This window comes from Malaya genurostris, chromosome 3 (genome assembly GCF_030247185.1).
Source record: "Malaya genurostris strain Urasoe2022 chromosome 3, Malgen_1.1, whole genome shotgun sequence".
Classification (NCBI taxonomy): domain Eukaryota; kingdom Metazoa; phylum Arthropoda; class Insecta; order Diptera; family Culicidae; genus Malaya; species Malaya genurostris.
Window position 1 is genome coordinate 132,008,772 of NC_080572.1, and position 23,648 is coordinate 132,032,419.

The following is a 23,648-nucleotide window of genomic DNA, read 5'->3' on the forward strand; positions in this document are numbered from 1 at the left end:
AACGTAATCCTTCTCTTTTCTGAGAATTCAAAAAAAATTATACAGTACAGGAAAAAATTGATTTTTTTATCTCTGCCACCTTGGCATCACTGTGCGACGGTGGCTGACTACCTGCTATTACTGTTCTCTCCCGCCTTCCAAAAATATATCTGCGTGAGAGAGGCATGTGGCAAGTTTAACAACCTAACAAATTCTTTAAATTTATGACGTCCTAGTGGTTTTGTAAAATTGTCTGCTCTTTGCATTTCGCTAATTATATATCTCAAAACTACGTTTTTCTCTCTTATTAATTCTCTAATGAACATATATTTTATATCAATTTGTTTTGTACGTTGGTGACTTCTGGGTTTTTCGGCGATCCGGATACAAGGTATATTATCTTCATTTATGGTGAATGGAATTGATTCAATTCCAACCTCACGCAATAAATTAGATAAACATATACCTTCCTTCGCTGCTCAAAGCGAGATCAGTTTAGCTTCTGTCCAAGATAGTGATACCATTGTCCGTTTCTTTGTTGACGAAGATACTGTATTTCCATATACGGTGAACATAGGTCCAGATATTGAACGTCGTTCATTATCATCGTTCGCGAAGTCTGCATCCGCGTATCCTTCGAGCGGAACGACATCTATCTCCTTGGTATATATTAGCTGGATGCCCTTGGTACCTTGTAGATACCTTAGAATGCGCTTGAATAGAACCCAATGAATGTCCCGAGGTGAACTCTTAAATCTAGCAAAAACATTCACTGCATAACAAATATCTGGTCTTGACATCAATGCCAGATATTGAAGAAATCCCAATAGGTAAGTCTCGTTGCTCAATTGTCCGTCTTTTTTTTTACTATTGAAAATGTGAATCAATGGGTGTGTGATAGGTTTGCAATCTTGCGTACTATACTTATTTAGGATTTTCTTAACGTATGATTCTTGAGATAGTTTCAAGATATGTTCATGAAATTTGATATTTAGGACTAGGAAATTTCTCATTACGCCTAATCTATCATTTCAATGGTGATTTTTCAAGATATATGAAAATTCTACTAAGTGGACTGAGAAGGGTTTTGCCTTTCTCTATAGAAAGGTATTAGAATTGCTGGAAAAACCGACTTTCGAACGGAGCCTCGGAGACCCATAGTGTTATATACCATTCGACTCAGCTCGACGAGATCGGAAAATGTCTGTGTGTGTGTGTGTGTGTATGTGTGTGTGTATGTGTGTATGTGTGTGTGTATGTGTGTGCACTTTTCGAAGATATTTGAACGCGCTCAATTTTCTCAGAGATGGCTCAACCGATTTTAACAAACTTGGGCTCGTTTGAAAGCTACTATCGGGGCATTGATCAAGTTCGAAGATAAAATGGCTGTGACTTTTGGTTCCGGAGATATGATTGTATAAGTGACGTAACCGACAAAAAGCGTTGTATTTGAACGCGCTCAATTTTCTCAGAGATGACTGAACCGATTTGAACAAACTTGGACTCGTTTGAAAGCTACTGGCGGGCCATTGATCAAGTTCGAAGATCAAATGGCTGTGACTTTTGGTTCCGGAGATATGGTTGTATAAGTGACGTAACCGACAAAAAGCGTTGTATTTGAACGCGCTCAATTTTCTCAGAGATGGCTGATCCGATTTTAACAAACTTGGACTCGTTTGAAAGCTACTGTCGGGCCGTTGATCAAGTTCGAAGATAAAATGGTTGTGACTTTTGGTTCCAGATATATGATGGTATAAGTGACGTAACCGACAAAACACGTTGATTTTTACCGCTCTTGTATATATAAGGGTGCCAAAATTTTGGGATCAACTCTATTTTCGTAAAGTTCTAGTGCTCAAAAGTTTAAGCACCTCAAAAAAAGCCTTCATGCAAAATTTGACCTAAATCGGACATGCTTAAGGGGTGCTGCCCGGTGGTAAAGGTTTGACAATTATCGATCTTGAAAAAGCACCATAGGGGGGAGTACATGAAATTTCCAAAATCGAAAATTTTGTTGATGCCAAAACTCTTAAAACTGCATAAAACATCGAAATTTAGTGTCATCTCAAAAAAAATTTTTTTGAAAACATCAACTTTCTGGGACTTAGAAAAATTTTCATATTTTTCCTAAGTCCCAAAAAGTCGATTTTTTCAAAAATATTTTTTTTCGAGATGACACTAAATCTCGACGTTTCATGCAATTCTAAGCCTTTTGGCATCAAAAATTTTTTTTCGATTTCGAAAATTTCATGTACTCCCCCCTATGGTGATTTTTAAAGATATATGAAAATTCCACTAAGTGGACTAAGAAGGGTTTTGCCTTTCTCTATAGAAAGGTATTAGAATTGCTGGAAAAACCGACTTTCGAACGGAGCCTCGGAGACCCATAGTGTTATATACCATTCGACTCAGCTCGACGAGATCGGAAAATGTCTGTGTGTGTGTGTGTGTGTGTGTGTGTGTGTGTGTATGTGTGTGTATGTGTGTATGTGTGTGTGTATGTGTGTGCACTTTTCGAAGATATTTGAACGCGCTCAATTTTCTCAGAGATGGCTCAACCGATTTTAACAAACTTGGGCTCGTTTGAAAGCTACTATCGGGGCATTGATCAAGTTCGAAGATAAAATGGCTGTGACTTTTGGTTCCGGAGATATGATTGTATAAGTGACGTAACCCACAAAAAGCGTTGTATTTGAACGCGCTCAATTTTCTCAGAGATGGCTGAACCGATTTGAACAAACTTGGACTCGTTTGAAAGCTTCTGGCAGGCCATTGATCAAGTTCGAAGATCAAATGGCTGTGACTTTTGGTTCCGGAGATATGATTGTATAAGTGACGTAACCGACAAAAAGCGTTGTATTTGAACGCGCTCAATTTTCTCAGAGATGGCTGATCCGATTTTAACAAACTTGGGCTCGTTTGAAAGCTACTGTCGGGCCGTTGATCAAGTTCGAAGATCAAATGGTTGTGACTTTTGGTTCCAGATATATGATGGTATAAGTGACGTAACCGACAAAATACGTTGATTTTTACCGCTCTTGTATATATAAGGGTGCCAAAATTTTGGGATCAACTCTATTTTCGTAAAGTTCTAGTGCTCAAAAGTTTAAGCACCTCGAAAAAAGCCTTCATGCAAAATTTGACCTAAATCGGACATGCTTAAGGGGTGCTGCCCGGTGGTAAAGGTTTGACAATTATCGATCTTGAAAAAGCACCATAGGGGGGAGTACATGAAATTTCCAAAATCGAAAATTTTTTTTGATGCCAAAACTCTTAAAACTGCATAAAACATCGAAATTTAGTGTCATCTCAAAAAAAAATTTTTTCGAAAAAATCAACTTTCTGGGACTTAGAAAAATTTTCATAATTTTTCTAAGTCCCAAAAAGTCGATTTTTTCAAAAAAATTTTTTTTCGAGATGACACTAAATCTCGACGTTTCATGCAATTCTAAGCCTTTTGGCATCAAAAATTTTTTTTCGATTTCGAAAATTTCATGTACTCCCCCCTATGGTGATTTTTGCCTTTCTCTATAGAAAGGTATTAGAATTGCTGGAAAAACCGACTTTCGAACGGAGCCTCGGAGACCCATAGTGTTATATACCATTCGACTCAGCTCGACGAGATCGGAAAATGTCTGTGTGTGTGTGTGTGTGTGTGTGTGTGTGTGTATGTGTGTATGTGTGTATGTGTGTGCACTTTTCGAAGATATTTGAACGCGCTCAATTTTCTCAGAGATGGCTCAACCGATTTTAACAAACTTGGGCTCGTTTGAAAGCTACTATCGGGGCATTGATCAAGTTCGAAGATAAAATGGCTGTGACTTTTGGTTCCGGAGATATGATTGTATAAGTGACGTAACCGACAAAAAGCGTTGTATTTGAACGCGCTCAATTTTCTCAGAGATGGCTGAACCGATTTGAACAAACTTGGACTCGTTTGAAAGCTACTGGCGGGCCATTGATCAAGTTCGAAGATCAAATGGTTGTGACTTTTGGTTCCGGAGATATGATTGTATAAGTGACGTAACCGACAAAAAGCGTTGTATTTGAACGCGCTCAATTTTCTCAGAGATGGCTGATCCGATTTTAACAAACTTGGGCTCGTTTGAAAGCTACTGTCGGGCCGTTGATCAAGTTCGAAGATCAAATGGTTGTGACTTTTGGTTCCAGATATATGATGGTATAAGTGACGTAACCGACAAAACACGTTGATTTTTACCGCTCTTGTATATATAAGGGTGCCAAAATTTTGGGATCAACTCTATTTTCGTAAAGTTCTAGTGCTCAAAAGTTTAAGCACCTCGAAAAAAGCCTTCATGCAAAATTTGACCTAAATCGGACATGCTTAAGGGGTGCTGCCCGGTGGTAAAGGTTTGACAATTATCGATCTTGAAAAAGCACCATAGGGGGGAGTACATGAAATTTCCAAAATCGAAAATTTTTTTTGATGCCAAAACTCTTAAAACTGCATAAAACATCGAAATTTAGTGTCATCTCAAAAAAAAATTTTTTTGAAAAAATCAACTTTCTGGGACTTAGAAAAATTTTCATATTTTTTCTAAGTCCCAAAAAGTCGATATTTTCAAAAAATTTTTTTTTCGAGATGACACTATATTTTGACGTTTCATGCAATTCTAAGCCGTTTGGCATCAAAAATTTTTTTTCGATTTCGAAAATTTCATGTACTCCCCCCTATGGTGATTTTTCAAGATATATGAAAATCCCACTAAGTGGACTAAGAAGGCTTTTTGCCTTTCTCTATAGAAAGGTATTAGAATTGCTGGAAAAACCGACTTTCGAACGGAGCCTCGGAGACCCATAGTGTTATATACCATTCGACTCAGCTCGACGAGATCGGAAAATGTCTGTGTGTGTGTGTGTGTGTGTGTGTGTGTATGTGTGTATGTGTGTATGTGTGTGCACTTTTCGAAGATATTTGAACGCGCTCAATTTTCTCAGAGATGGCTCAACCGATTTTAACAAACTTGGGCTCGTTTGAAAGCTACTATCGGGGCATTGATCAAGTTCGAAGATAAAATGGCTGTGACTTTTGGTTCCGGAGATATGATTGTATAAGTGACGTAACCGACAAAAAGCGTTGTATTTGAACGCGCTCAATTTTCTCAGAGATGGCTGAACCGATTTGAACAAACTTGGACTCGTTTGAAAGCTACTGGCGGGCCATTGATCAAGTTCGAAGATCAAATGGTTGTGACTTTTGGTTCCGGAGATATGATTGTATAAGTGACGTAACCGACAAAAAGCGTTGTATTTGAACGCGCTCAATTTTCTCAGAGATGGCTGATCCGATTTTAACAAACTTGGGCTCGTTTGAAAGCTACTGTCGGGCCGTTGATCAAGTTCGAAGATCAAATGGTTGTGACTTTTGGTTCCAGATATATGATGGTATAAGTGACGTAACCGACAAAACACGTTGATTTTTACCGCTCTTGTATATATAAGGGTGCCAAAATTTTGGGATCAACTCTATTTTCGTAAAGTTCTAGTGCTCAAAAGTTTAAGCACCTCGAAAAAAGCCTTCATGCAAAATTTGACCTAAATCGGACATGCTTAAGGGGTGCTGCCCGGTGGTAAAGGTTTGACAATTATCGATCTTGAAAAAGCACCATAGGGGGGAGTACATGAAATTTCCAAAATCGAAAATTTTTTTTGATGCCAAAACTCTTAAAACTGCATAAAACATCGAAATTTAGTGTCATCTCAAAAAAAAATTTTTTTGAAAAAATCAACTTTCTGGGACTTAGAAAAATTTTCATATTTTTTCTAAGTCCCAAAAAGTCGATATTTTCAAAAAATTTTTTTTTCGAGATGACACTATATTTTGACGTTTCATGCAATTCTAAGCCGTTTGGCATCAAAAATTTTTTTTCGATTTCGAAAATTTCATGTACTCCCCCCTATGGTGATTTTTCAAGATATATGAAAATCCCACTAAGTGGACTAAGAAGGCTTTTTGCCTTTCTCTATAGAAAGGTATTAGAATTGCTGGAAAAACCGACTTTCGAACGGAGCCTCGGAGACCCATAGTGTTATATACCATTCGACTCAGCTCGACGAGATCGGAAAATGTCTGTGTGTGTGTGTGTGTGTGTGTATGTGTGTATGTGTGTATGTGTGTGCACTTTTCGAAGATATTTGAACGCGCTCAATTTTCTCAGAGATGGCTCAACCGATTTTAACAAACTTGGGCTCGTTTGAAAGCTACTATCGGGGCATTGATCAAGTTCGAAGATAAAATGGCTGTGACTTTTGGTTCCGGAGATATGATTGTATAAGTGACGTAACCGACAAAAAGCGTTGTATTTGAACGCGCTCAATTTTCTCAGAGATGGCTGAACCGATTTGAACAAACTTGGACTCGTTTGAAAGCTACTGGCGGGCCATTGATCAAGTTCGAAGATCAAATGGTTGTGACTTTTGGTTCCGGAGATATGATTGTATAAGTGACGTAACCGACAAAAAGCGTTGTATTTGAACGCGCTCAATTTTCTCAGAGATGGCTGATCCGATTTTAACAAACTTGGGCTCGTTTGAAAGCTACTGTCGGGCCGTTGATCAAGTTCGAAGATCAAATGGTTGTGACTTTTGGTTCCAGATATATGATGGTATAAGTGACGTAACCGACAAAACACGTTGATTTTTACCGCTCTTGTATATATAAGGGTGCCAAAATTTTGGGATCAACTCTATTTTCGTAAAGTTCTAGTGCTCAAAAGTTTAAGCACCTCGAAAAAAGCCTTCATGCAAAATTTGACCTAAATCGGACATGCTTAAGGGGTGCTGCCCGGTGGTAAAGGTTTGACAATTATCGATCTTGAAAAAGCACCATAGGGGGGAGTACATGAAATTTCCAAAATCGAAAATTTTTTTTGATGCCAAAACTCTTAAAACTGCATAAAACATCGAAATTTAGTGTCATCTCAAAAAAAAATTTTTTTGAAAAAATCAACTTTCTGGGACTTAGAAAAATTTTCATATTTTTTCTAAGTCCCAAAAAGTCGATATTTTCAAAAAATTTTTTTTTCGAGATGACACTATATTTTGACGTTTCATGCAATTCTAAGCCGTTTGGCATCAAAAATTTTTTTTCGATTTCGAAAATTTCATGTACTCCCCCCTATGGTGATTTTTCAAGATATATGAAAATCCCACTAAGTGGACTAAGAAGGCTTTTTGCCTTTCTCTATAGAAAGGTATTAGAATTGCTGGAAAAACCGACTTTCGAACGGAGCCTCGGAGACCCATAGTGTTATATACCATTCGACTCAGCTCGACGAGATCGGAAAATGTCTGTGTGTGTGTGTGTGTGTGTGTGTGTATGTGTGTATGTGTGTATGTGTGTGCACTTTTCGAAGATATTTGAACGCGCTCAATTTTCTCAGAGATGGCTCAACCGATTTTAACAAACTTGGGCTCGTTTGAAAGCTACTATCGGGGCATTGATCAAGTTCGAAGATAAAATGGCTGTGACTTTTGGTTCCGGAGATATGATTGTATAAGTGACGTAACCGACAAAAAGCGTTGTATTTGAACGCGCTCAATTTTCTCAGAGATGGCTGAACCGATTTGAACAAACTTGGACTCGTTTGAAAGCTACTGGCGGGCCATTGATCAAGTTCGAAGATCAAATGGTTGTGACTTTTGGTTCCGGAGATATGATTGTATAAGTGACGTAACCGACAAAAAGCGTTGTATTTGAACGCGCTCAATTTTCTCAGAGATGGCTGATCCGATTTTAACAAACTTGGGCTCGTTTGAAAGCTACTGTCGGGCCGTTGATCAAGTTCGAAGATCAAATGGTTGTGACTTTTGGTTCCAGATATATGATGGTATAAGTGACGTAACCGACAAAACACGTTGATTTTTACCGCTCTTGTATATATAAGGGTGCCAAAATTTTGGGATCAACTCTATTTTCGTAAAGTTCTAGTGCTCAAAAGTTTAAGCACCTCGAAAAAAGCCTTCATGCAAAATTTGACCTAAATCGGACATGCTTAAGGGGTGCTGCCCGGTGGTAAAGGTTTGACAATTATCGATCTTGAAAAAGCACCATAGGGGGGAGTACATGAAATTTCCAAAATCGAAAATTTTTTTTGATGCCAAAACTCTTAAAACTGCATAAAACATCGAAATTTAGTGTCATCTCAAAAAAAAATTTTTTTGAAAAAATCAACTTTCTGGGACTTAGAAAAATTTTCATATTTTTTCTAAGTCCCAAAAAGTCGATATTTTCAAAAAATTTTTTTTTCGAGATGACACTATATTTTGACGTTTCATGCAATTCTAAGCCGTTTGGCATCAAAAATTTTTTTTCGATTTCGAAAATTTCATGTACTCCCCCCTATGGTGATTTTTCAAGATATATGAAAATCCCACTAAGTGGACTAAGAAGGCTTTTTGCCTTTCTCTATAGAAAGGTATTAGAATTGCTGGAAAAACCGACTTTCGAACGGAGCCTCGGAGACCCATAGTGTTATATACCATTCGACTCAGCTCGACGAGATCGGAAAATGTCTGTGTGTGTGTGTGTGTGTGTGTGTGTGTGTATGTGTGTATGTGTGTATGTGTGTGCACTTTTCGAAGATATTTGAACGCGCTCAATTTTCTCAGAGATGGCTCAACCGATTTTAACAAACTTGGGCTCGTTTGAAAGCTACTATCGGGGCATTGATCAAGTTCGAAGATAAAATGGCTGTGACTTTTGGTTCCGGAGATATGATTGTATAAGTGACGTAACCGACAAAAAGCGTTGTATTTGAACGCGCTCAATTTTCTCAGAGATGGCTGAACCGATTTGAACAAACTTGGACTCGTTTGAAAGCTACTGGCGGGCCATTGATCAAGTTCGAAGATCAAATGGTTGTGACTTTTGATTCCGGAGATATGATTGTATAAGTGACGTAACCGACAAAAAGCGTTGTATTTGAACGCGCTCAATTTTCTCAGAGATGGCTGATCCGATTTTAACAAACTTGGGCTCGTTTGAAAGCTACTGTCGGGCCGTTGATCAAGTTCGAAGATCAAATGGTTGTGACTTTTGGTTCCAGATATATGATGGTATAAGTGACGTAACCGACAAAACACGTTGATTTTTACCGCTCTTGTATATATAAGGGTGCCAAAATTTTGGGATCAACTCTATTTTCGTAAAGTTCTAGTGCTCAAAAGTTTAAGCACCTCGAAAAAAGCCTTCATGCAAAATTTGACCTAAATCGGACATGCTTAAGGGGTGCTGCCCGGTGGTAAAGGTTTGACAATTATCGATCTTGAAAAAGCACCATAGGGGGGAGTACATGAAATTTCCAAAATCGAAAATTTTTTTTGATGCCAAAACTCTTAAAACTGCATAAAACATCGAAATTTAGTGTCATCTCAAAAAAAAATTTTTTTGAAAAAATCAACTTTCTGGGACTTAGAAAAATTTTCATATTTTTTCTAAGTCCCAAAAAGTCGATATTTTCAAAAAATTTTTTTTTCGAGATGACACTATATTTTGACGTTTCATGCAATTCTAAGCCGTTTGGCATCAAAAATTTTTTTTCGATTTCGAAAATTTCATGTACTCCCCCCTATGGTGATTTTTCAAGATATATGAAAATCCCACTAAGTGGACTAAGAAGGCTTTTTGCCTTTCTATTAGTATTAGAATTGCTGGAAAAACCGACTTTCGAACGGAGCCTCGGAGACCCATAGTGTTATATACCATTCGACTCAGCTCGACGAGATCGGAAAATGTCTGTGTGTGTGTGTGTGTGTGTGTGTATGTGTGTATGTGTGTATGTGTGTGCACTTTTCGAAGATATTTGAACGCGCTCAATTTTCTCAGAGATGGCTCAACCGATTTTAACAAACTTGGGCTCGTTTGAAAGCTACTATCGGGGCATTGATCAAGTTCGAAGATAAAATGGCTGTGACTTTTGGTTCCGGAGATATGATTGTATAAGTGACGTAACCGACAAAAAGCGTTGTATTTGAACGCGCTCAATTTTCTCAGAGATGGCTGAACCGATTTGAACAAACTTGGACTCGTTTGAAAGCTACTGGCGGGCCATTGATCAAGTTCGAAGATCAAATGGTTGTGACTTTTGGTTCCGGAGATATGATTGTATAAGTGACGTAACCGACAAAAAGCGTTGTATTTGAACGCGCTCAATTTTCTCAGAGATGGCTGATCCGATTTTAACAAACTTGGGCTCGTTTGAAAGCTACTGTCGGGCCGTTGATCAAGTTCGAAGATCAAATGGTTGTGACTTTTGGTTCCAGATATATGATGGTATAAGTGACGTAACCGACAAAACACGTTGATTTTTACCGCTCTTGTATATATAAGGGTGCCAAAATTTTGGGATCAACTCTATTTTCGTAAAGTTCTAGTGCTCAAAAGTTTAAGCACCTCGAAAAAAGCCTTCATGCAAAATTTGACCTAAATCGGACATGCTTAAGGGGTGCTGCCCGGTGGTAAAGGTTTGACAATTATCGATCTTGAAAAAGCACCATAGGGGGGAGTACATGAAATTTCCAAAATCGAAAATTTTTTTTGATGCCAAAACTCTTAAAACTGCATAAAACATCGAAATTTAGTGTCATCTCAAAAAAAAATTTTTTTGAAAAAATCAACTTTCTGGGACTTAGAAAAATTTTCATATTTTTTCTAAGTCCCAAAAAGTCGATATTTTCAAAAAATTTTTTTTTCGAGATGACACTATATTTTGACGTTTCATGCAATTCTAAGCCGTTTGGCATCAAAAATTTTTTTTCGATTTCGAAAATTTCATGTACTCCCCCCTATGGTGATTTTTCAAGATATATGAAAATCCCACTAAGTGGACTAAGAAGGCTTTTTGCCTTTCTCTATAGAAAGGTATTAGAATTGCTGGAAAAACCGACTTTCGAACGGAGCCTCGGAGACCCATAGTGTTATATACCATTCGACTCAGCTCGACGAGATCGGAAAATGTCTGTGTGTGTGTGTGTGTGTGTGTATGTGTGTATGTGTGTATGTGTGTGCACTTTTCGAAGATATTTGAACGCGCTCAATTTTCTCAGAGATGGCTCAACCGATTTTAACAAACTTGGGCTCGTTTGAAAGCTACTATCGGGGCATTGATCAAGTTCGAAGATAAAATGGCTGTGACTTTTGGTTCCGGAGATATGATTGTATAAGTGACGTAACCGACAAAAAGCGTTGTATTTGAACGCGCTCAATTTTCTCAGAGATGGCTGAACCGATTTGAACAAACTTGGACTCGTTTGAAAGCTACTGGCGGGCCATTGATCAAGTTCGAAGATCAAATGGTTGTGACTTTTGGTTCCGGAGATATGATTGTATAAGTGACGTAACCGACAAAAAGCGTTGTATTTGAACGCGCTCAATTTTCTCAGAGATGGCTGATCCGATTTTAACAAACTTGGGCTCGTTTGAAAGCTACTGTCGGGCCGTTGATCAAGTTCGAAGATCAAATGGTTGTGACTTTTGGTTCCAGATATATGATGGTATAAGTGACGTAACCGACAAAACACGTTGATTTTTACCGCTCTTGTATATATAAGGGTGCCAAAATTTTGGGATCAACTCTATTTTCGTAAAGTTCTAGTGCTCAAAAGTTTAAGCACCTCGAAAAAAGCCTTCATGCAAAATTTGACCTAAATCGGACATGCTTAAGGGGTGCTGCCCGGTGGTAAAGGTTTGACAATTATCGATCTTGAAAAAGCACCATAGGGGGGAGTACATGAAATTTCCAAAATCGAAAATTTTTTTTGATGCCAAAACTCTTAAAACTGCATAAAACATCGAAATTTAGTGTCATCTCAAAAAAAAATTTTTTTGAAAAAATCAACTTTCTGGGACTTAGAAAAATTTTCAAATTTTTTTAAGTCCCAAAAAGTCGATATTTTCAAAAAATTTTTTTTTCGAGATGACACTATATTTTGACGTTTCATGCAATTCTAAGCCGTTTGGCATCAAAAATTTTTTTTCGATTTCGAAAATTTCATGTACTCCCCCCTATGGTGATTTTTCAAGATATATGAAAATCCCACTAAGTGGACTAAGAAGGCTTTTTTTAGATTAGCATCACTGTTCTTATACAAATAGGCAACGCAAATGTCAAGCACTAGTTTGGAAAAATGATGCTGACTGTGTGACATAAACACTGAAGCATGCTTTTGTGAACTACTCGAATCAGGCTGAATCAATTGGTGACAAAATTAGCATCTAAAATATTTAATAAAAGTATGAAACATATTTTCATGAGACTGTTATGAAAGAAGAGAAAGGCATTATCATACCACTAGGTGGATTAAAACAGGTTTTTTAGATTAGCATTACTGTTCTCATACAAATAGGCAACACAAATGTCAAGCACTAGTTTGGAAAAATGATGCTGACTGTGTAAAATAAACACTGAAGCATGCTTTTGTGAACTACTCGAATCAATCTGAATCAATTGGTGTCTAAATTTATTTCATAACATATGAAACATATTTTCATGAGACTGTTATGAAAGAAGAGAAAGGCATTATCACACCACTAGGTGGATTAAGAAGGGTTTTTTAGATTAGCATCACTGTTCTCATACAAATAGGCAAGGCAAATGTCAAGCACTAGTTTGGAAAAATGATGCTGACTGTGTGACATAAACACTGAAGCATGCTTTTGTGAACTACTCGAATCAATCTGAATCAATTGGTGTCAAAATTAGTATCCGAAATTATTTAATAAAAGTAACACATATATTTTCAGTAAGACTGTTATGAAAAAAGAGAAAGTCATTATCACGCCACTAGGTGGATTAAGAAGAGTTTTTTTTGGAAATTATCAACAATTTTCATGAAACATTAAATTCATTTGTGATATAGAAAAAGAGAATAGTTTACATTTCTTAGACATTCGTATTGTAAGGGAAGCAAAAAACCAATCTTTTGAAATATACAGGAAGCCGACCAATACGGATATAATCATACCACATACTTCAAATCCCTCCCACCAGCATAAAATGGCGGCTTTTCATCATATGATTCATATAATGCTCACACTGCCCCTCAGACAGAATGCTGCAATTGAAACGAAAAAAATCATATCTGATATTGGAAAGCTAAACGGTTATCCGGGGCGATCAATTCAAACAATCTTCAATAAAAAAAATAAGATATTGATAAAAAAAACAGACATTGATCTAACCAACCTAAAATTTAAAGAGAATTTCAGTAGATTTCAACACAGATATTGCACATCCGCTCAAATCCAAACTGAAAAGGTTTGGTTTGAATGTAGTTTTCACTGATGAGGAACGCAAAAAGCATTTCGAAAAACCGGTATTTGGTCGTTCACTATTATAACGAAACAGGTTCACTATCATAACGAAACAGGTTTTTTCATAGTTAAATCCAAAGGAACCTATGATTTCTTTCTTTAAGACGGTTTACCTCTTTATATTTGCTAGTTAATTTAGTAGTATATTTGCTAGTTAATCTAGTTTATATTTGCTAGTTAAACTAGTAGTTTGCCGACCATGAGAGTCTGTAATCAAATAAATCAACCATTGATAATTCCACAAAAAATCTGCTGGATTTTATTCAAGTTCGACTACTATTATTTTTTTTTTCAAAATTCACAGAGAATTGTAAATAAATAGGTAGGTCATATTAGTGTATGGTTGAATGAACCGAATGTCACTATGCCGATATCCAGTTTTTAGTTGCGGGTATACAAACAATAGTAATTAAATGGAATAAAATGTAGCTCACTTCACTTTCTCACACATGATTGAATAGATTTTCATTAACTTGAATTTAAGTGTATTATATCAATGTAGCAGTATTATGCAACAGAAATTTTCAAAATAATTTTGTAAACTTTTTTAAATTGTAGTATTTCGGGGAATTTCTGCTGTAATATACAGGAGAAAATCAAAGTGAGAAAGGCATCTTTACACCACTAGGAGGATTAAAACAGGTTTTATGTATTAAATCATAAAGCGCAAGTAATATAACATTCACCAGATAGTCAAATTAAAACGCAGTAGATACTTAAAAACATGATCGCTACATCTGGAAACATAAATGTACCATGACATCATTTGTAGTCCGGAATCAGCTATGTGAACGAGTTCCTAGTATTCAAAGAGTCGTTTCATGTACATATTTAATTTAATTAATGTAATTATTGACCTAATATTAAAATATGGCGAAAAAATTCGCCAAACTTAAAAAAAATGTTTCATACTTACAAACATTTATATTTTGTGTTGTCTGTGCGCTGATATACCTGCATATAATCAAAAACGCAATCGAAAACACTACAACCAATGTGTGCTTTTTTGACATTCTAAATTTATTAATCGAATTGGCACTATTTACAACATAACTAGTCAAGAGGGAAAATTGAAATGAAATAATAAATTCTAACGAACTTTGTCACGTTTTTGTTTTCAAGGAGCCATAACATGTAGTAACATAGCAACGAATGGTAGACTTTAAGTAAGTAATCGTAATTGTTCAAACCTTTGATACCGCTGGTACCATCGATATCTAGTAAAATGAATAGATTGATTATGTCGTTTAGTTACCTCCGGCTTTTTAACAATAATGATTGAACACGAATTTTTTAGTTACTCAAATGCTATAATACTATAATTAAATCAAATAGTAGTACGGTCTGGGAAGACATCCTGCTAACTTTGTAATCGGAAATTCGCATTTTGCAAGCCAGAAATTCGCATTTCGCATTGAATGACTACTGATGTTTTTTTTTACCTTTTTGCCTTTTTCATGTAGAAATGTTATATAATCACTGTATACACCGACTTTCGAACCGAGGCCCGGAGGGCCAAATGTCATATACCATTCGACACAGCTGAGCAAATATATCTGTGTGTATGTAAGTGTGTGTGTGACAAATATTGTCACTCACTTTTCTCGGAAATCGCCAGAACCGATTTTCACAAACTTAGATTCAAATGAAAGGTCTCATGGCCCCATACAAACTATCTGAATTTCATTTGGATCCGACTTCCGGTTATAGAGAGTGATATGTACCAAAATTGTGAAAATAATGTCATTAACTTTTCTCGGAGATGGCAGAACAGATTTTCATAAATGTAAAATTCAGATTAAAGATCTCATGATTACATACAAAGTTCCACAATTTCATTTGGATTCAATTTCTGGTTACGGAATTACAGGGTAATATGAAATAAAAATGTGAGAATAATGCATTAAAATGTGGAAAAAAATCACTCACTTTTCTCGGAGGTGGTTGAGTCGATTTTCAAGTTGAGTCGGTGGTTGAGTTCATTTTCAGTCGAGTTGATTGTACCACAATTTAGATTATGAATCGCATCATTTGATTGGTTTATTCATTCTTCGTGTTCAGTGTAAGTCGAGACTAAATACCCCCCGTTAACGATCACGAAGTTGGTCTAAAACCTTAGTGCTGACATGTAGTTGACATTGCGTGAGCGATTGTCAAATTTCTTTAGGAAGCTACGACCATTTGTAAAAACCGTCGAAGTGATAGGAAGCAAAGGAGATTAAGTAAAATTTCAGTAAAACTATAATTAATATATATTCTTATATAAAAATTTATTTGTAGCATTGATTTGAAAATTTAAATTGTTCATTGAATTCTGTTCGAAAAATTGAATTGGAAACTAAATTGTGAGTAAATTAAATGATAAAAATTAAAACTATGTTAACAATAAAATTATTCACAGCTTTAGCTGAATACTCTAAAATACGGGTGTTCTACTACGAGAATTCCGAAATCATCACGAACAGAAACTAAAGAATTTATCTAATAATATGGAACAACGTCGTCGATCGATTGTGCGACAAACACGTGCTGTTAGTAGAGCAGTAGCGAAGGCTGCGAAACATAACCTCGCAAACAGAAAATTATCTGACGAGGGAGAAATTCTATATGATGCATCTTTTCAAGCAACAATGATTGATGTGGAACACGGAAAAGATTATGACTGTGTTGGTTGTGAGCGTCCGAACAATGCAGAGTGGTACATGGTCCAGTGCAGAGACTGCGATCGATGGTATCACTTCACGTGTGCCAAAGTGAATACAGCTACCGTTCATACGTCGGTCTTTACGTGTGTATTGTGTGTGCCGCGGATTCCAGCTCCACCACCGAGCTCTGTCACAGGTCAGTCGAGTAGATCTAGCGCGAGGAAAGCGCGAATTGATCGGGAACTTGAACGCCTTGAAGAAGAGAAGCGAATGATGGATGATATGCAAAAGGAAAAGCTGGAGCAGGCCCAAGCATTGCTAGAAAAAGCCACACAGGAGAAACTTGAACGTACAAGGCAGTATATCGCTAAAAAGTATGACTTACGCAGCCTGCAGGATGATAATGAGGAAATCTCTAGCATTCGCAGTTATGGTACAACCCGAACAATCGATCGAGTAGGAGATTGGGTAGACAACCAAGTCATTCGCCCGGGAGACCAGGCAAAGATAATTTCTGGATCTGACACAGGTGCTCAGACATTCACACCTACAGACACAGACTTGCCGTCTGCTTCAAATTTGTTTAATGCAAAAAATGTTAACCTCGCATCCACACCAATAGCAACGAATGCAATTGTCAGTACAGATGCTTATGGACAACCACCTAGCCATACAATATGTGAGACCGATCTGGAACCCCTTGTTGCTACAACGGGAAGCACCACGATTGAGGAGAAGTTAGACGAGGATTCAAATGTCGTTATCAAGGACAGATCGTACCATACGATTACTCCTTTAATTTCGCACGTGAACATTCAGCCATTACTGTCTCTATTGGAAGAAGCAAAGGCGACCTCTAGTGAAATAGTATCTCAGAAACTAGGAAAACATGCGGAGTCATACGATAAATGGCGTAACAATAATATTGCGTTGCGGGAGCTAGAGTTGCAACACCAGAAAGAAAATGATATTCGTCGGAAGCGAGAACTGGTACTAATAGAAAAAATCAAATCTCTGGAGGTGCAGCGAGAACAATATGAACTCGATCGACAGCGACGAGAAGCTGAGCTTAAGTCACAGTGGCGAAATTTTCAAGAAGTACAAGAGATTCGAGAGCAGCAACAGCAGTTGATCGAAAAGGATAATGAGCTTCGACGTGTACATGAATCAGAAGAAGGATTTAGAAAGCAATTGAATCAACTAATTCATCAGGGTCAACTGCAACAGATGAACGATGAGGGAGTCGATGCATTACCGATATTGGAAGAATTGCCGGAAACACTTCGCGAGAGCTGTACATTATCGAAGACACTTCCTCATCTGAATTCAAATAAGGTGACGTCTGATCAGCGGTCGTACTCGGAAGCTATTGTCTCAAGATTCAACGAGGATTGGTACAACAAAGAGATCGAGAAACTTCATCATTGCCGAAGACAGAATGCGGAAACAGAATCGAATTTCAGTTCTGCATCACAAACGGTAAGTGTTGAATTTTCCAATGCTTCTCCTATTACAATGCCAAATAAATGCAGTCCCTTATATAAAAATCAACCGGTTAGCCCTTCATTAATCGCTACCCCTATGGGAGGTCGTACGAACCATTCATACATTATACCCTGCCCTAATGTTGCCCCCCAACCTCCACCAGCTGGTGTTTGTAACATATCACCCAAGCAGTGGTTGCCTTATTCCGCTGAGTCAATAAAAAATTTACCAGGAGTAACAGTTGGTCCATCATCACAACAGCTTGCTGCGAGGCATGTTGTTTCTAAAGAACTGCCTACGTTCACTGGAGATCCAGTCGATTGGCCTCTTTTCATTAGTAGCTATCAACATTCAACACAAGCCTGCGGGTTTTCAGATTCCGAGAACTTGTTAAGACTCCAACGCTGTCTCAAAGGTTGTGCAAAAGAAGCTGTAAGTAGTTTCTTGTTACATCCTTCGACTGTCTCTCAGGTTATTTCAACACTCCAAATTCTGTATGGACGTCCAGAACAAATAGTGCAGAATTTGATCATGAAGGTGCGCACGACTCCTGCTCCGAAGGTAGATAAAATGGATTCGTTGATAAGTTTTGGGTTGGTGGTACAAAATCTTTGTGGACATCTAAAGGCAGTCGGACTCGATAAACACTTATCCAATCCAATGCTTTTACAGGAGCTGGTTGAAAAGCTCCCAGCAACCGTTAAATTTAATTGGGCTCTATACCAACAGCAACTTACCACTGTTGATTTGAGCAGCTTCAGCGAATACATGGCGAAGGTGGCATCAGCGACAAGCAGTGTGGTATTCGTTTCCGGTAGTACGGCGAAGCTGTCACGAGAAGAAACCAAAGGCAGACAATCAAGGGAGAAGGTTTATGTTAATGCACATTCGGTGGATCAGGTACCTCTAGCAGTTAAAGGTAAACAAAATTTTGGTATGCATCGCGAGAAGAAAACGGACATAACAACATGTCCTGTTTGTGGTGGAGAAAACCATCAAGCTAGCAACTGTGCTACTTTCAAGAAATTGACTATAGATGATAGATGGAGTATCGTTAAAGATCGTAAACTTTGCAGACGTTGTCTTACACCGCACACACGTTGGCCATGTAGAGGCGAGATGTGTGGTATAAACAGCTGTCATAAACGACACCATCGGCTTCTGCACTATGACCAACCGAATGTCGAATTCAAATCGAAGGGATCAACGTCATCTGGAACTGTAACCATACATCGCCAAATTTCATCTTCCACACTGTTTCGTATATTGCCCGTAACGTTATTTGGATGCAGAGGACAAGTAAATACGTTCGCCTTTTTGGATGATGGGTCATCAGTGACATTAGTAGAAAAGGCGATTGCGGACACACTGGGAGTTCATGGCAAACCGGAATCACTTTGTATTCAGTGGACGAGTGGTATTAACAAAAAATATTCAAATACGGAGCGAGTGAATTTGGATATTGCAGGTATGGGCAGCAAGAAAAGATTGATTGCATCTGATGTTTATATAGTTGAACATCTTGGCTTGCCAGAGCAAACACTGAATTACGATGAGATGGCCAAAGAATACAATCATTTGAGAGGACTTCCTATAAGTAGTTTTCAGTGTGCGGTACCAGGTATACTCATTGGCTTAAGCAATACACATTTATTGGCGACACTTAAGCTGCGTGAAGGTAGACTACATGAGCCTATTGCTGCGAAGACTCGCATCGGTTGGGCGGTATTTGGAAATCAACATAGTGGCAAATTTTCTGATGCAAATAATTTCACACATCGGCAGATGCACATATGCTCCAAAACATCGGACGACGATCTTCATAAGCTCGTTCGTGGGTTTTTCTCCGTTGATAGTCTTGGCGTAGTAGCAGCTCCAACTGTAGAAAGTTTAGACGACCAAAGAGCGCGGAAAATATTACAAGATACGACCGTTCGCACCAAAGATGGAAGGTTTTCCACTGGGCTGCTTTGGAAGCACGATTTCATCGAGTTTCCGGATAGTCGTCCAATGGCGGTGAAGCGTTTAATATGCTTGGAAAAACGATTAACAAAGAACCCTCAGCTATACGATAACGTCCGCCAACAGATTAACGATTTTCAGCAGAAGGGGTACGCGCACAAGGCAACCGCTGATGAACTGTCTCGTTATGATCCACTTCGTACTTGGTATTTACCACTAGGAGTAGTTCTGAGTCCAAGAAAACCTGGAAAAGTTAGGCTAATCTGGGATGCAGCGGCAAAAGTGAACGGCGTATCATTGAATACAAAACTCCTGAAAGGACCAGATTTGCTAACACCCTTACTATCAGTATTGTTTCAGTACAGGCAACGAAAGGTGGCCATTTGCGCTGATATTAAGGAAATGTTCCACCAGATTCTAATTCGAGAGGAGGACCGTAGTGCACAACTTTTTCTGTGGCGCGATGACAAGGATAGTCCTATGGAGACTATGGTTACTGATGTGGCGATTTTTGGAGCGACGTGTTCACCAGCGCAATCACAATATGTGAAGAATTTAAACGCCTCAGAAAATGAAAGCAATCACCCGAGAGCCGCAGAGGCTATAAAATATCGGCATTATGTTGATGACTATCTTGAGAGCGTTGATACCGCAGACGAAGCCGTTGAGCTGGCGCTGGAGGTAACAAAGGTGCACGCAAAAGCTGGATTTCTGATTCGAAACTGGATTTCAAATGAACGAAGTGTGATGGAAAAGATTGGAGAAGTTAATCCGACTACCGTTAAAATTTTTGTTGGTAATAAAGAAACTGATTCCGAAAGATTACTTGGATTGATATGGCGGCCAGAAGAAGATGCTTTCTCCTTTTCTTTAACGTTTCGCGAAGAGACCCGGAGATTGATAGAAGAAAAAATCGTTCCAACCAAAAGAGAGTTATTACGTGTAGTGATGAGTCTCTATGACCCACTTGGCCTTATAGCGGCCTTTGTAATACACGGAAAAATCATCATGCAAGAGGTCTGGCGTTCTCGTACTGATTGGGATGAACGAATTCCAGAGAATTTGTTCCTGCGTTGGAAACAATGGTTAGTAGTGCTCAAAATTATTGAGCGTATCAATATTCCTCGTTGCTACTTTCCAGGGTACAGTGACGACGGTTTTGATTCATTGGGGCTGCATGTGTTTGTTGATGCGAGCGAACAAGCATACGCCGCAGTAGCCTATCTCAGAATGGTTGATCGAACGAAAGTACGATGTGTTTTAGTTGCTTCAAAGACTAAAGTGGCTCCATTACAGGCTTTATCAATCCCGAAACTAGAACTGCAAGCAGCTGTACTCGGTGCTCGATTGAGAAAAACTATTGAGGAGAAACACACGTTGCATATAAAGCATATCTTCTGCTGGACGGATTCCTCTACAGTAATGTCCTGGATTCAATCGGACTTACGTCGTTATCGGCCATACGTAGCATTTCGAGTTAATGAAATATTGAGTTTGTCCAGTATTCGAGAGTGGAGGTGGGTACCAACAAGATTGAACGTCGCCGACGAAGCCACAAAGTGGGGCAAAGGTCCATCGTTCGATCCTAAAAGTCGGTGGTACAGAGGCCCGGAATTTCTTTATGATGCTGAAACAGAGTGGCCAAAGGATTGCCGAAAAATCGAAGAAACGGAGGAGGAGCTTCGACCTGCTTTCGTTTTCACGCACCACGTTATTAATCCTGCTGTTGCATTGGGTAGGTTCTCTAAATGGGAACGCTTGCTGCGGTGTATTGCGTATGTACATCGGTATATCGGTAACTGTCGACGAGCCAATTTGAAAGTACCGCGGGAAACAGGAGTATTAACTAGTGAAGAACTGAAAATGGCGGAACGTAGCTTATGGCGTGTAGCGCAATCGGAAGAGTTTCTCGATGAGGTCGCAATTTTAAAACGGAATCAGCAGAAACCAAAAGAGGACCAAAGACCGTTAGAAAGGAATAGTACGATCGCTCATGCAACTCCAGCTCTCGATGAATTCGAAATCATGCGAGTAGATGGACGAACGGAAAATGCAGATTATCTCTCCTATGATGCAAAATACCCTATCATATTGCCGAAGAATCACCGTGTAACCAAATTGTTACTGGATTGGTACCATAGAAAGTTCCGGCATGCTAACGAAGAGACTGTTTTGAATGAGATTAAACAACGATTCTACATTCCACGATTGCGGGTACTTGTGCGACTCACTAGGAAAAATTGCATGTGGTGTCGGGTACAAAAAACAGTTCCAGTTGTTCCTAAAATGGGACCATTACCTCGAGTTCGATTATCACCATTCCTGAGGCCATTTACGTTCGTCGGTATTGATTATTTTGGACCCTATTTTATAAAGGTTGGACGTAGTGTTGTTAAACGGTGGGTTTCGTTGTTTACCTGCTTAACCATCAGAGCAATTCATCTCGAGGTGGCGAGCAATTTGTCAACAGATTCATGCAAAAAAGCTATCCGCCGCTTCATTGCTCGCAGAGGATCGCCGCAAGAAATATATACAGACAACGGAACGAACTTCGTCGGGGCGAGTCGAGAGCTACAAACAGAAATAAAGAAAATGAATGGAGAGTTAGCTAGTACATTTACTGACTGTTGTACTCAATGGCGTTTTAATCCACCTGCGGCACCACATATGGGGGGCTGTTGGGAGAGAATGGTACGGTCCGTTAAAGTAGCGCTTGGTTCACTTCCAACGACCCGAAAACTGGACGAAGAGTCATTTGTCACGCTGCTCACAGAAGCTGAGCATATGATAAACTCCCGTCCATTGACCTTTGTACCTTTGAATACACTATCAGATGAAGCTCTAAGTCCGAATCATTTTTTAATGCTCAGTTCAAATGGGGTTCAACAGTCGATTAAGTGTCCGGTTGATGAAGGGACTGCTATAAATGGGAGTTGGAATATGATTCAACACACTTTAGATAAATTTTGGCGACGGTGGATCCGCGAGTATCTACCGACAATCACAAGGCGTACTAAATGGTTTAGTGACATTCGGGCGATTAAAGAAGGTGAATTGGTTTGGATAGTAAACGAGAATATGAGAAATAGATGGATCCGAGGTCGTGTGATACGGACGTTTCCAGGCAAGGATGGAACACCACGTCGGGCCGACGTGCAAACATCAGACGGAGTACTTCAGCGCCCTGTCGCAAAACTTGCGTTGATAGATGTTGGAGTGGGTGACGCCGAATCTTCCATTCAGACGACACGAGGGGGAGGATGTTCAGTGTAAGTCGAGACTAAATACCCCCCGTTAACGATCACGAAGTTGGTCTAAAACCTTAGTGCTGACATGTAGTTGACATTGCGTGAGCGATTGTCAAATTTCTTTAGGAAGCTACGACCATTTGTAAAAACCGTCGAAGTGATAGGAAGCAAAGGAGATTAAGTAAAATTTCAGTAAAACTATAATTAATATATATTCTTATATAAAAATTTATTTGTAGCATTGATTTGAAAATTTAAATTGTTCATTGAATTCTGTTCGAAAAATTGAATTGGAAACTAAATTGTGAGTAAATTAAATGATAAAAATTAAAACTATGTTAACAATAAAATTATTCACAGCTTTAGCTGAATACTCTAAAATACGGGTGTTCTACTACGAGAATTCCGAAATCATCACGAACACTTCGTATGTTGTAAAAATAATTTTTGCCTTTCTCATCACTTCGAAAACCGACTTTTCAAGTAAGGTACAGAGGGCTGAATATCGCGTTCCTTCCGATCCAGCTCGTTGAGACCGAAAAGTGTTTGTGTGGCAGGGCCGCTTGTGCATAGGGCCAGTGAATGCAAATGTTAATTCGGATAATATTTTCAAGAAAAAAAAGTGTATGAAATCCTCTTTTAATACACTTAGTGGTGTGATGATGTCATGTGACTTATGTTCTCAGCAATATAACTGAGGTATTATTGAAAAAACTACTTTTTGAATAGAAACAGGGAAGTTTGTTCAATCGTGAACTAGAATAGCGTTTGAATCGAAATAATTTCGAACCAAAATTAGAAGATCTTTTCTTCATTTATTTTTGCATCGGTAAAAATGACGTTTTGAAATTTTAAGCACACTTCTCCCTGTAGTTCCTAATAACCTTTTTTAGGCCTTTTGTTTGTGAAAATCAATTGAGCCATCTTATAGCAAAGTGGGTGAGCTTCGTTCTGGAGATTTTTACCTGGTGCTTTCTGAACCGGATGTAGCCGAAG

General features: G+C 38.5%; 2 protein-coding genes across 2 annotated transcripts in view; one reads left to right on the top strand and one right to left on the bottom strand.

The window, feature by feature from the left end:
- The window catches only part of LOC131433642 (ionotropic receptor 25a), a 348,320-nt gene extending 333,961 nt beyond the window's left edge, over window positions 1-14,359 (bottom strand). The window contains exon 1 of the mRNA XM_058600129.1: window positions 14,229-14,359. Coding sequence (XP_058456112.1) covers window positions 14,229-14,325 — 97 coding nt within the window. The 5' untranslated portion in view covers window positions 14,326-14,359. The remainder of the gene's footprint in view (window positions 1-14,228) is intronic.
- A 2,352-nt stretch (window positions 14,360-16,711) lies between these two features.
- Window positions 16,712-21,730, top strand: LOC131433989 (uncharacterized). Its single transcript, XM_058600609.1, has 4 exons — window positions 16,712-16,733; window positions 16,802-17,436; window positions 17,914-21,618; window positions 21,674-21,730. Exons 1-4 carry the CDS (start codon window positions 16,712-16,714, stop codon window positions 21,728-21,730), a joined length of 4,419 nt encoding a protein of 1,472 aa, XP_058456592.1.
- Window positions 21,731-23,648: the final 1,918 nt, after the last annotated feature.

What these genes read in the sequence shown, in the direction of transcription:
- LOC131433989 (XM_058600609.1), top strand. Translation starts at nt 16,712, where the DNA reads ATGTCGTTATCAAGGACAGATC. An exon ending in GTCGTTATCAAGGACAGATC is followed by an intron (nt 16,734 to 16,801) that starts GTACCATACGAT and finishes TATTGGAAGAAG; the next exon opens with CAAAGGCGACCTCTAGTGAA. An exon ending in TCTACATTCCACGATTGCGG is followed by an intron (nt 21,619 to 21,673) that starts GTACTTGTGCGA and finishes TACAAAAAACAG; the next exon opens with TTCCAGTTGTTCCTAAAATG.